This window comes from Passer montanus, unplaced genomic scaffold (genome assembly GCF_014805655.1).
Source record: "Passer montanus isolate IOZ18808 unplaced genomic scaffold, ASM1480565v1 scaffold15, whole genome shotgun sequence".
NCBI lineage: Eukaryota > Metazoa > Chordata > Aves > Passeriformes > Passeridae > Passer > Passer montanus.
The window spans coordinates 4,613,977-4,628,184 of record NW_024362051.1 but is presented as its reverse complement, the minus strand read 5'-3'; the positions used below and the strand labels follow the sequence as shown (position 1 = coordinate 4,628,184).

Genomic DNA, 14,208 nt, shown 5'->3' with positions numbered 1-14,208 from the left:
GGAAAAGCTGGCGGACAATTATTTATATGTACTCAGTTCAAACAAGGTTTGACGCAGGGATAATCCCAAGATGCTGCTCTCAGCCCAAAGCCTGGGGTTGTAGAGGACTACAGTGAACTTTAGCCTGCTATGTTACCAGGTCATTGATCAAGAGAGTCACATAAAATTAATAGATGACAACCATTTTTCCGATGCACGTGACATTTAAGCTCAGTATGTCACTGAAATGCATGAAATGCCAAAAGCTTTTTTCCTGAAGAATACAACCCCCCAAACCTTTGATTTTAAACACTGCATGCTTGTAGGCTCATCCTCCTCATTTGTGTAGATTTTACAACTTATTTAAAACACATGCCTAGTGCTAAGCACATCAGTGGGTTCACTGGGAGCAGTCAAACTACCTCCAGACTCAGAGCACATGCCTAAGCACAGTGCTGACTCAGCCTTTTTGCCCCCACCAGCTTTCACCAAAACCTCATCTCAGTTACACAGGAACAACTGCAAACTAAAGACAGAGGATGATTATACAAGCAAGTATAAGAAATTCATATCTATGGAATGAAATCCCAGGCTGCCCTGTCTGTATGTGATGCTCATTAATATCAACATTCCGTAAGTCCTAATGATAGATACTCCCCAGGAATCAACAACTGCCTGACATGAGTGCTGGTCACTTGCCATCTAAGCATCCTCCAACACCTTCAAAGCCTGATGTGGCCCAATTCTGCAATCTCTCTGTACACAGAGTGGTTAACTGCTGCCATAAGCCCAGCAGACTTTAACTCATCCCTTTAGTTAACCCTCAAAACCCCTAATGTCAAGTACACTGCATTTCAAAACTATTGCCAGGCTCTGAACCAGAAACAATTAGGAATGATTTCATAGATCTGCCAAATAACACTACTGAATATTTAGGTGGATTGAATCTATCCTACAGCTGCTTTTCAGGAGGGAAGACTTTTCGAACTTGGCTCCAACCCATGCACTGAACATCCCTCCCTCACTGGCTCTACGAGTCAAACAGGCCCCTATTTAACTTGCAGAAGGGATGAAATCTTGATTTGTGCAGATATTGCAAGAGCCCCAAGACTACTGTGAGGAGCCTAGACTGCTTAATTCTCCAAGGCAAGAGTCATGCTGCTCAACTGTTTTCCAAATTAAGCATGTAAAGGTGACCTGAAACTATTTCAGGTAGATTTATATAGAGCAGACACTAAAGACATTGGTTGACTTCACTTTTATGTAACTCATAAGGACATGAGGACAAATAAAAATCAAGCCACAACTTGACCAAGCCACAACTTCATTCACATCAGAAAAAAAAAATAAAAAATACAGGCTATCAGAATATTGGAGCAGCCTGGCACCTTCAAGCAAATGCACCTTAACTCTGAGGTCCTAAATGCTTTGGTTCCCCAAAGCAGAACATGTAAAAATTCATTTAGCTATCAGCTAAGGCCTGCTCAACCTTTAAACCAAGCTTCAAAAAGTGCTCTGCTGGGTTTGCTCCATTGTGCTTTGCTCACTGCTGCAAGGAGCAGCCTCTGTACTTTCTGACTTTCTGCCATCCCCTTCAGTTTTCTAAGTCTCACTACATGCTCACGGTTTTGGGTTTCCAAGAATGGTAGGAATGGAAAATACAGGGTAGGACTGGCCTTTGCCCAAGCTCTTCAATACAACTATCCATCTAGAGGGATTTTCCACAGCAGAAAGACTGAACTGGTCAAGTATTACTGAGAACCCCACATGACAGATACATGGCAGCTTCAAGTATCAGCTGAACATAACCCTTACATGCCTCAGAGCTTTTCTTACTGCTAAAATCTGTCTGTGATAGAGAAAACTGCAGGTTCAGCTCAACATGCCCTCCCTGGGTATCAGCACTGAAACTCACTCCAAACACACACCTTCCTTATCACAGAACTGAGCTGGAACACACAGTCCAAACCAGCTCTGCCTGACAGAATCAACAGAATCACTTGATAAAACCTACATTGTTCTACTGGGAGAGGCTGTACTTAATCAAGATATATATGTATGTTTAGTGTATGTTCAATAAACCCCTCTTTGCTGGTAGTAACCAAATTGATGCAAACATAATTCCAGACACTCCCAGCCACCACAGCCTGCCAGCAGATTTCAGTCTGTCCACATGAGCATCCTTAAAATGTGGAACCTGAAGAAGCCTAGTGCTGCAGGTAACCCGCTGTGAACCAGCCACAGCAACACAAAAAGCTATTTACTCCACTGCATCAAGAGGAAAGAAAGGCACATGTGCTGGACAGCAATAGCTGTCAATGCCACCAGGACATTTTGGACTGGGTTGTCTTATTGTGGTCTTTCTAAAGGAGGTGTTCTCAAAGTAATTGCTCCCTTTGCTATTCGTTTCCCTTTCTCCTTTTCCTGCTCATGCACATCACTTGGTGTGACACAACAGCAACCCCAAACAGGATGCATGCCACTGCTTGTGGCAGGAGGAGGAAGGGACAGCACAGCACCCAGGGGAACCCTTCAGAGAGGAGAGGCAGCACTGCAGGCTTCAGAAGACACTGAGAAGAGAACAGAAGAATAGAAGGGAAAGCAAGACAGGCTTTAATTTTCTTCTTCTTCTGTGTATGGGTGCATGTGAGTACAAGTTCCCAAAGCAGAGTACCAAACAGGGATAGTGACAATGAGGGAGAACACTAGAAGGAACAAAAAATCCTAAGGCAAATGAATCACAGCATCACTAAGGTTGGAAAAGTCCTCCAAGATCATCAAGTCCAACCTTTGGCCAAATATCACCATGCCCACAAAACCACTATATCCTGTAAATTGTATGTATGTAATCACAGCAGCATCATACAACTGCTTCCAACTGCACTTACATATGTACCTTTGTAACCTTCTGAACACTCAACTGCAACCCAAAAATGCTTGTATTTATACAGCATCTATCAGCCCCCAAAATCACAAAAACCTTAGCATCATGCTTCTGATCTAGGAAGCAAAGGATTCTGCCCAGTGTTACATTACAGCAATTTAGGCTTGCCTACACAGTGCACACAGGTAATGAATTTACCTGTCTCGCTGCTGGGGGAAACACCAGAGTCCTTCTCTCACAGGCAGCAGCTGAGCAAGGCAGGCAGGTTTCTGCCTTGTGGTATCCTGATCACTGTGACTTGAGACAGGTGCTCACACACTCAGAGCCCTGGTAGCAAATGAAGACACCTGGGTATATTTTCAAATACTACAGATATGTGTGTTTGTCTGACACAGACAAACATATATGTACATGGCACAGATCTAACAGTGAGGTCTTTCCTGCTCTTGTGATCTCTTTTCTCCCAGCATGAATATCCTTCAGCAAAGATTAAGGCTTTGGCACTGAAAGCCTTCAAACCCCAGTGAGGATGCTGAGGACTTCATAGAACTGGGCCACTTGGTATTTTCTTTAATGTTTAAGTTTCTCTTTATTTTAATTTTCATATAAAAATAATTTCTTGTCAAATTCCCCATTCCCTCTGTATTTTCTTCTCCTCTGTCTTCTCTATCCACACAGATGAGAACAATTGCCATTACTGAATCTTACTTTATCTTGCATGGGTTTTTTTCTCTAGTGTGAGCATAGACTAATGTCACCTCCTGAGTGAAATTCAGCTGATTTGTCCTGCTAGCTACTAATAGAAAAGACCAGTATTTAAATGAGCATCTACTAAACCCCGGTGGGGAAAATCCCAACAAAATCCCAAACAAACAAACAAAAAAAAATCCATAAAACCTGGTGTCTTATCTTCTGACCCTAATGTGAGAAAAAGCCTTACACATCACACAAACATAAGCTACCTAGCAGTTTCTGAGTATGCTTCAATTGAAAAAGAAAATCTGATGACACATTTTAAAGTAGCTACATATTTGGTTAACCAAAATTACTCATTTGCTGATAACTGCAGAAAAGATACTATGGAAAAAAAACTCTACTAAATTTAAAGAAAGTAAAATAGATTAGTCTTATTATAAAGTGATATTTTTATCTGATAAAAGTTTGATAAGTATTTCTTTATACAAAGATTAAATTCAGTTATAGTCTCAAAAGAAAGAAAAGTTGCTTTGGGGGGTTTTTTGTGGGTTGTTTTTTTTTTTGTTTGTTTTTTTTTTATACTTCTACCTTTTTTATTATGTCTGTTTTGGAAAAAAAAGGTCAGCAGTTCATGATTAGCATCTCTTGTATGACTAGTAAATATACCCAGTTAAGAAACCATCATGCTCCTTTTCAGAGCTTCTTAGTTCTCCATGCTGTCAGTAGAACAATTTCATTTTCTACTGGGCAAGTAGAGTAATTTCCAGTAACTCACAGCAGCTGAAACACGTTGAAGTACTGAAAAAACCAACCACTTTTTTCTGTCTGACTATTTAAGTTCTGTCAGTTTGGGCTGCCTTTAAATAGAAACACAGTTAGTACTGTAAGCCAATTCACTGTCCTGACATTTGAGGCATTTCTTTAACTCTGTCTTAAGGGGTAATACTGTTATTTTTCCTGTAGGAACAAGAAAATTCTGGCAGACTTCTTCCCTAGCAGCTTCTCAGATGTTCAGATAATGCCATTCAACTAGAACAAGCTTCTGAGAAGGAGCACACACTCCTGCCAAGTTCCACAGCCTGTTCCCTGCACACCCAACCACACAGCTTATCATCTGCACCCATTCTTCATTAACACCTGAACTAACACAGGTTTTCACAACAAATTTCTGTTATCAAGTTGCATGAAAAGGAGTAAACAAAGCATTCAGCCAACTCTCCAAATGGCAAGAACATTTTCTAGGTAAGGCTTTATGGGGGCAGCGCGGGGAGAGTGCAAAAATACTCGACAAGAATCTCATTCATTTCCCACTGAACTGCTCACACGTGATGTGCTTCCTTCTGCCCGACTGCAGTCTTCCATAATTACCACAAACATGACAAACTAAGTGCTGAGCACACAGGCTTGGGAGGCCTCATTTTAACCTTAGACATGCATGAGACAAGAAAAACCTGGGTACGTAGCAGGCAGTGTGTGCTTTAATGCTCTTCAGAAACCAACATAATTTAGAGGTTTTGATATTCTGGCATTCACAGTAGTTCAGGACTGGTCTTTCTGGAGGTCACACTACAGCTGTTCCCTGCAAACTATGCAGGGCAAACTGTGGCATCACATGACTACTGTCTTCCTCCAACATGCCCACACTCGGGCTGTCCCCAGGGACACAGCCATTGGAAACAGGAATGGGCAAAGTGCAGCCAGCTCAGAGCTGCACAGATCCTGACGGGCAGGGGACAGCACCACAGCATTGTCACTGAAGTTAGAGAAACTCAGCTCACTCAAACTTCTCACATTCTCCACCAGACACCAGACAGAAGTCAATCAAAAGGTTTAGAAATTACTGAGGGGAGTGCAAGGCCAAGCACTGCAATGTGTGAGCCACCATTTCCACAGCTCCTGAGGCTAAAATAAAACAAACTAAGAAGGCATATAGCAAAGTAACAGTTCCTTTGGGCAATGCTCAGACAATTTACCTTCTCTCTCTTTGAGTGGGAAATGACACACTCAGGAACTGTGGAGATGATACTGCTCTGGCTTAAACAGGCACAAGGCCACGATCTAAAGTCAGGGCTGAACTGCATTCAAAGTTTCTTCATTTATCAACTAAAACAGATGGAAGAAAACTGTAATTTGGCTCCTGTTTCTTCCCAGCTCTATATCACACAAACTGAAAGAGTAGAAGGTTTCTGTTCCATTACAAATTTTATGTTTTGCTGACATTTTAGCTGGAACAAGGGAAAAAAACATTTGAAGATGCTGACAGTGAAGCACACACAGATCTGGAGGAGCATGAAACACCATGAATGTGCAGGGCATCATCAGTGCCCAGAATAAAGGAAATGTGAGTGTTTCTGTGACATATTTTACTCATTTTAGACAAAAATAACTACTGGATGTTGTGGAACTATGCTGGACAAACAGAGCAGGGTCAGTGGTGTGTGATGGATGACTCCCATGCCTGAAGCTCACTGCTGTCAGCAGGGGCTGTTGCAGCTCCACACTTGGGTACAGCCAACCACAGGGCACTGCTGGGCTGTCAGTGTGGGCAGGGGTACCCACAGCCAGGACTGCTGCTACTGACACTGGCACCACTGCAGAATCCTCCACCTGTACAACATGGGTTCTTTCAAGGCCAGAGTTCCAAAGACAGACAATATACAAGAGCTGGAAGATACCCTGATTACCAACACAAAAGCATCAGACAAGACTGTTTAATTGCTTGATAAGAGCTGTGAAATTAGAAAAGACAAAAAACTTTAATACAAGCATATTTTACTTGCAGATGCATCTCACATATATGCACTGTTAATACTCTATATGTAGTTCATGGAATATTTCATGCTGCAGTTCACGTTTGAACAAGTTTCTCTGCAATGCATTGTGTTCTGAATAACAGTATCTCCAGAAGCTATCAGTTTCAGAGAAGAAAAAGACTGTTTACGCAAATGTGCAGAATCAACAAGTAAAAGCTTCGGTTGAGCACTAAGCAACATTGTTAAGCATGCATTGTTGTAAAAATAAATAAATCCCTTTCAATACAAAGACTACATAATAACCACTCACATGTCTATGAAGCAGAACATAATTGTATTGTGTGTATTGGACAGGTATTGTTAGAAATTAATGATTGAATTTAGTGCTTATGGTCATATTCCTTAGGCACAAAGAAACACATGAACTTTGTGCAAATGTATTTCCCATATTTGAATATTTCCCATATATGACTTCTGCTACTACTCACTGTAAGGTGGAGGAGCTGGTGCATTAGCTAACCGATTACTGATTAATAAAATTATTTCCTGTTTTTAATGGGCATAACTTTTTTCCTCCAGCAGATATTTTATAGATTAAGGTTCTCTATCTAACACCAAAAATGCAAAATTTTTCAAGTCCCCAGAGACAAATCCTGCTCTTAGCTGATTCTGGAAGCCCAGCACAACCACACTGTGGATTCGCTGCTGCAACTGAGATTTGCATTTTTCCTAACATTACTCACAAACATGTGATCCTGCAGACATCCAGCTCCAGATGTAGCACTGGGAGGGAACACAACCACTGAGCATGAAACCACTGCATGCATTAGTTTCCACTTGTAAAACACACTGCTGAAGTGGTCACCTAGAGCATTCAGCCAAAATTACAAAACAAGTTGCAGGCTCCAAGTCACACTGGTCCAGTTTATTCCAGAACAGAAGCTTGGATTCATCCAAGCTGTCACCATGAGCATACGCTAACTCGAAGCATAACAGAGCACACACAGAGCAAGGGATAAAGCCCTTTGAAAATACAAGGACAATCTGTCAATCAACCAGATGAGCTGATCATCCCAAGTCAGCAAGGTTTGGAACATGAGACACGTAAACACACCCTCAGTCACCAAAAAATGTTACTCAGAAAACAAATGGTGGAATTGTTTCAGAAGAGGAGAAGACATTGCTGTGCACAAGCAGGTACATACACCCCATGCTCTTGGTACACCCTCATGACCTCCCCTGGAGTAGGAGAGGGAAGAAACAGAACCCGAGGGTTTGTAGAAACACCTTCTTACAACACTTGCCAGTGTAACCCAAGTGTGAAGCACTTCCACTCAAGTACATCTATATGTACATGATTCACTCACCCCAACCTCTCCTGAAGAAGATTTCTAATTTAGAGGAAGGAGTTGAAATGGAGGAAGGGGAACCAAGAAAGTGACTGTTCCAAGGGCTGCTCAGTGAGACTGCAGCTATCCCCAGACGAGCCAGGCCATCCCACAGGGAGGAAGCGCGGCCGCAGCCTGGGAGGAAGCCGAGCGCGCGCTGACAGCGCCGACCTCGTGACGGCCGGGACGGGCAGGGCAGCCTCGTGATGCCAAATTCTCAAGACACCACGAGCTCCCAGCCACCACAGGATATGCCAGGAAGAAAGGCAATAAGGGTGACCCTTCACCTGCTAGCTCATTCTGGAATGTGCTTTACCTCCTTCTAACAAACGAGAGAAAAAATGAGCAGAGGGTTTTTTAACTCCACCGTTCGTGTTCGGTGATGGGAAGAAGCCAAGGTGAAGCAAGGGCTAGGCAGAGGTCCCACCAGGGCAGGGAAAAACTTTCCAAGGCACAAAGCCAGGCAGACACAAGCACCCCAACAGTTTTCACATTATTTCATCTTTCTCTGCACTCACGTGCACCTACCATGCTGGGAATACCAATCCAAGTGAATTCCTTCAGATCTGGTGATGATATAAGTAAATAATCACTGGATGGACTGCCAACCCTCTGATTATCACTGCCTCAGTCACTGTACAGACACAGCTTGCAGCACTGCTTTATTCAGACCTAGCACCTAATTTTCAAGGACATGCTGGGTGTTTTAGGAGCGGCACATTCCTACCTGGAGAAGCACTGGGAGACCCAGAGAATGGTACCAAGGAAGGCTTGGAGAGTGGCCCTTTCAGAAGAAATGAACAAAATTATCTCCAAGCTCCAGAGGTGCTCAGTGGAATCTTGTTGCTTGTATGTCTGTTTCCAAGATGAAAATTGACTTTAAGCACTGGAAGGTACATAAAACTTACATGACAGGAAATGCAAAACAGATTTTTGGCAAAAAGAAGTACTTTAGAAAACAGCAATATATTTCAAAACACAAGCCAAAATCATCATAGCATAGAGAAAACTGTGCATAAATCAAAGTGAAGTATTTATTAAAACTTGGTGCACTCAAGCTAATGAATGCAACCAAAAAGCCAAAACCATGCTCTTCCAGAGATTACAGAAGAGATGGATTTTTATAAAAAAACAAAACTTGAAAGGACATTACAGGACAGAAATTAGTTCAATAAAAGCACAGTAACATTTGAAAGGTTTAAGAATTCAAGTAGTCTTAAAAATTATGGCATGAAAGCTTTTTAAATTCATCAGATAACTGGAAAATATAAAAAGCTGGACCTATTACAAAATGAGGTCCAGCTAATACTCTTTGGGAACAAAGACTTTGAGGTGGTGAAATTCCAGGAGTTTTACAAATATTGACAAAAAACCTCGCAGAATGCCAGAAATGAACAAACATCAAAACATGCTGTTTCATTAACAACAGGTTTTGGTCAGGCTGGCCTGATGCACTGCTGAGGCTCAACTTTAAAAAGCCTTGTGCAGAACTGCTAGGATCAGGAATTTGCTGGCTGCGTTGCTCCCAAGAACTGACACAATTTGGCAAGAGATCCACTTTCCTGGGCTCAGCCAAGCTGTACACAAAGCTACCTGCTCCTGAGAAAAAAAGTTCTCTGGGTAAAACTTTTGACTGAAAATACCAATGTAAAGACAACTTTCATGTTCCTCCTTCACTGTACTCCAGCCTCCACTTAAAAAAGCTGCAGTAGTCTCTGGATACACATTAATAAATGTCTCTGAGTCTCTCTGCACTTTTTTTCAAGAAATTAGCCTCTGGTTCAAGAAGCAATTATGCTTTTGTAAGAAAACATGTATCATTTTTACTGTGTAAGAACAATAGGTCTGCAGAAGAACTGGCTCATGAAGCATCTTTGTATCAAGCTACCCATTTACAATTCTAGTTTTATTGTAATTCCCTTGATGAATGCCACTGCCAAAAATTATGTGAAAGGAAACAAACCTCAGGATACCATTTAAAGTCACTGCCACAGAGAACAGAAAGAGTCTGGGCTGATGGGGAATGCTTGCCTAGACAGATTTCAGGAAATACTACTTTGCAGTCAGCCTGAGGCCAGTCCTATCACAGGAACCTGGCAAACTGTTCTCTCAATAAAGGAGCGGCACATATTACTAGAGGACCCCAAGAAATCACATGTCCAGGACAATCAAAAATGGCTTTCTCTATCATAAAGAACATTTAAAATTATTTATTCCTGAATTTCCTAGCTTGAAAAACAGCACTAATTCTCAAAAATACCTAGATAACCAAAGCAAAGCCCTAAAGGAAGAATGTACCCAAAGATACCCCACACCATTGGTAAGACTTGAAACTGGAAGGGGTTCTGTCAAGCTTGAACAATCACCACACAGCTGTACCTCTACAACAGGTGCTTTAACAAGAGCAAAACAGAGATTGCAAACATCAGTGGAATGCCCCTCGGGGTGAGATGGTTCTTTAGAGTTCCCTAGATTAAAATAAAAAAAGACACACTGAAGCTTTTATTGAGCTGTAGTGTAAAAAGAACTCCTGATTAATAATCCCTCTATCCTCCAGCTAGGCAGGCAGGATGTCTAGAGACAGAAGGGAACAAGTATTTGAACTTTATACATGAGATGGAAAAAATCCCCACTGAGTTCCCTCCTACATGGAGCCCCAACATGTCCAAGTCCCATAGCTCAGTGTTGGGACAATCCCTCTCCCTCTGCCACCTGCTAACAGTGCCCCAAGTCCAACCAGGATCCCAACACACGCTCCTGCAGAAACCCTGCTGCAGCCCTTGCAGCTGTATTTACCATTGGAAGTACTGCCCACACATCCTGACAAGGATACAAAGCCTCAGCCCTCTTGGTAACTCACTGAGCTTTGGGCTCAATCTACTGAGCCCATCTTGAAAAACAAACAGCTGGTTGAGTTTTCAGTGTCTTACCAGCTTCCTTTTCTCCAGGGGGCTGAAGTGGATCCCTGGAAAGCCAGGAAAGACACAGCAGCTGAAAATCACTATCTGCAGCAGTCAGTAAGGTAAATGTGCAGTGGAATGTTTTGTGTGCCCATACAATATACAGCAGAAATGCATGGCTGCTTCTGCTTAATTTAAGGAAGTTTTTTTAAAGATTATTTCCATCTTACTGGAACAGGGCTCATTTATTTACTGTTTTAAAGTGTATCTCCATTTTAGATACATACAGCTTACAGCTCATGTGAACACCTTTATGTATTTTCACAGTAGGAATAGTTTGATTATAAATTTCTAGAAAAATGCTTACCTGAAATTTTATTTTCCTAATAACTGTAACAGCCCAAGCCTGGGCTGAGCTCTCCTGTCACCAGCAGCAGTCTGTGCCAGATGCTACAATATGGCCAAGAGATCCTATTTATAGTAAGAATTACCCTCAGGGAAAATCCACTCACATGAGTATTATTTGCAGTAGACAGCAGGTACTCTACATCTTGGAATATAAGGGCTTAACTTTTCCCTCCTAGAATACTTGCAGGTGTTTCTGTGTTTCTTGTAAACAGATCTTACCACTAAAATTTGAATATTCCTGCTCACCATGTGAATGTCAAGCTGTAGCAAGAGATTTCAGTCTAAGGGCCAAGTCTGCCAATCGCCCTGGATTAAATGGATGAGCTAAAAAACTAACAAGCAGTGGATCTACTCTGATTTCCTAAAGTTTCTTCTGTAAAATAAACAGCATATATATATATATATAAAATATATATAAATGGCAAACTAGCACCTCAGCAAATATTTTATAATTGCTAACTTACTCTTCCCATTACTAAACTTCTTAACTTCTCTAGCACCCAGTCCTGAAGGGTTTTACAGAGTTTAGCTAGACTTAGGCTCAGAAAATTTCACACACCCATAGCACAGAGAGAGATTCTTGGCAGGAAATTAAAAAAAAAAAAATTAAAGCCCACCACAACTAAACAAAATGTTTCCTCTGAAAAATATTGTTTTATTTTTGAAACAGTGCAAGGTCAGATAAATAGAACTGGTGGATTTTCACAATAAGCCTGATGGAAACGTAAAATATATTAATAGTAAAAAAAAAATTAGTGGAAAAATCACGCTTAAATGTTCTGCTATAATAATATAATTGCCAGAGTAATTGGGCTCTTCTCTCCAAGTACATATTATTCACAAAATACAGTAAGATAATTTATGCATTTTTATGGTTGTTCTACACAGTCTTCTCAATAAGAGACCTGTGTTTTCAGGGTGAAGACAGACAAATAACAGTGCTCAGAATATCTGGGAAATGCTCTGTTATTTAGACTGTAAACAGATATAATGTAGCAATCCATAAAACATCACCTTGCCCAATGGAATTGATGAGGCTGTTGCATTCAGGTTCACTGGAACCAGCAACAGTCTAACCCTAAAGTGCTTATTTCCACTCTCCAAAGACTGTCATAAACATCAGTCCTTATTTTGTGTATTATCTGAAAGTTTCACTAGGAACTGATAATCCTAACAAATTGTGATCTTAGCTACAAACTTAGCCTCATCTGGAAAATGAAAGCAGCCATTAGGTAATGTGCCTAGAGAGCATCTGTATTAATCTTCAAAAATATTACTTGGCTCTCCTAAGTCAGAGCTGGATCTCCCACCCTCCCCAGAGCCTCATCAGCCTTTCCCTGCAAATTATACCTGTGGGTCCACCAAAAAAAAAACCAACCCAGCTGCAAATTCACCAGTTACCAGTTGACAATTCATACCACAAAGTGAAACAGCACTATCAGTTTCAGACCCAGTTTGGCACAGAATGATACAGGTGACGAGGAAAGCACAGACCTTGCCAAGTACTCACTCTCCTCCTTTCAACACGGGTGTGATTCCCACATTTCTGCCCCAGGTCTGCACTGCAGCTGCTGCCTGAACCACCAGTCTCTAGACAAACCTATCACTAAGGCAGGGCAAGAGGCATGACAGCTACACAGAGCAGTCCTAGTACCCCTTCCCTTTCCCACCAAGGGCTCTGGTCCAGTATTAAGAGGACTTGGAAAAGAAGATGACATTGACATCATTAAAACATCTTGTTTCTTAGAAAAGATCATTAAAAAAAAGGATTGACTCCACAGTGACTATCAGAGAGGTGTGAAAGCAGCTAGGGATCAGTGTCCTCAAAAGTTGTGTGAGCTCCAGATAATGTCCAGGAGCATGTCTTGACTCCTTGAAGACTCATATAATCCAATCAATATTTTTTGAAAACCCTTGTGCTTAGATAACTGCAGATACATGGTTATCCACCTAAACTGCTAAATACTGCAGCTGGAAGGGGTATCCCACCACAGAGCATTAAGCCCATCAGTCAGAGATGTCCCTTTACAACCCAAGGGCTGATCATTTGTAGGCAGCAAAATTTCAAGGCAGCGAGTGGGAGAGAGCTTCACCACACTTTTAGAAGTGCTTTAAGAAGCCCGTAACTCTTACTAATGAAGCAGATTTTTTTTCCATCTAGGTGGCAAACCGCACTTTAAAACGATAGTGAAGGTTCTCTCTTTGCCAGGACGCAGACACGGCATCGCTTTTGAGCCTGACCATTTTTCACGCGTGGAACAGCACAAAAGCTACCTGTTTCCAAGCAAACCGACCCGCAGAAGTGGGGAAGAAGCCCCAGGCCCCGCAGAGCACCCGAACGCAGCCTGTCCCCGCCCCGGCCCCCACAGGCACCGGCCCGGGCCCTGCGAGCCCACCCGGCCCCTCGGGCTGCCCTGGGCCCCTGCCCTGCTCCCCGTGCTGAGCTTGGCCCCGCTCGGCCGATCCAGCGCTGCGGCTGCGGTCGGAGCGTGACGAATTTCGCTACAAGCCCCACTCCTCTCTTTGCCAAAACTTCACCTTTTCTCCCCGTTCCTGGGGCTGCTCCCTGGGGTCCTGCCCGCCAGCCGCCCTCCCCCGGCCCGCAGCATCCCTGGAGGGGCCCGCGGGGACCGGGGCCTCACACACGCCGGGGAAGGGGAGGCAGCGGCGGGCTGGGGGCGAGGCACGGCCCGGCGCTGGGGAGGCAGCCGAGCGGAGGCACCGCAGCGGCCCCGACGTGGCGGTCCCGGGGGGCTCCCGCCCCGCGCCCGCCGGAGGGGCCCGGCCGGGGCGGCCCGGGGCTCCCGCGGAGGACGGGACGGATCCCCCGGGGCTGGGGGGAGCGGGGCACGTCGCCGAGGAGCTGCCGATGGGGCAGGGAAGGGTCTGCCAGCCCCCGCGTCCTCCGGGCGGCGGAGGGAGCGAGGAACTCGGAGCAGAAGTTTGGGGCAGGGGAGGAGCGCGACCCCGTGCCGGTTACCTGAAGACACAGTCGTCGCGGGCGTCCCTGGCCGGGGAGATCAGGCCGTGCTTCTTGTTGAAGAGCTTCTGGAAGAGGGTGGGCGGCATTTTGGGGCGCTGCCGCTGCCCCCGCCGCCGAGGCGCTGGGCTCCGCGCAGCGCCGTCCCTTCGCCGCGGCTAGTTCCGCCCGCCCCGCTCCATTCGGTGTCACAGTCATATGACAGAAATTAGTCACCCGG

The 14,208-nt window shown here is 43.8% G+C and overlaps 1 protein-coding gene across 2 annotated transcripts in view; it reads right to left on the bottom strand.

The window, feature by feature from the left end:
* Positions 1–14,174, bottom strand: part of FNIP1 (folliculin interacting protein 1) — a 64,570-nt gene extending 50,396 nt beyond the window's left edge. For both annotated transcript variants that reach the window (XM_039701224.1, XM_039701226.1), the window contains exon 1: positions 13,989–14,174. In XM_039701224.1, the coding sequence (XP_039557158.1) occupies positions 13,989–14,077 (89 nt within the window). In that variant the 5' untranslated portion in view covers positions 14,078–14,174. The remainder of the gene's footprint in view (positions 1–13,988) is intronic.
* Between the last annotated feature and the right edge of the window lie 34 nt (positions 14,175–14,208).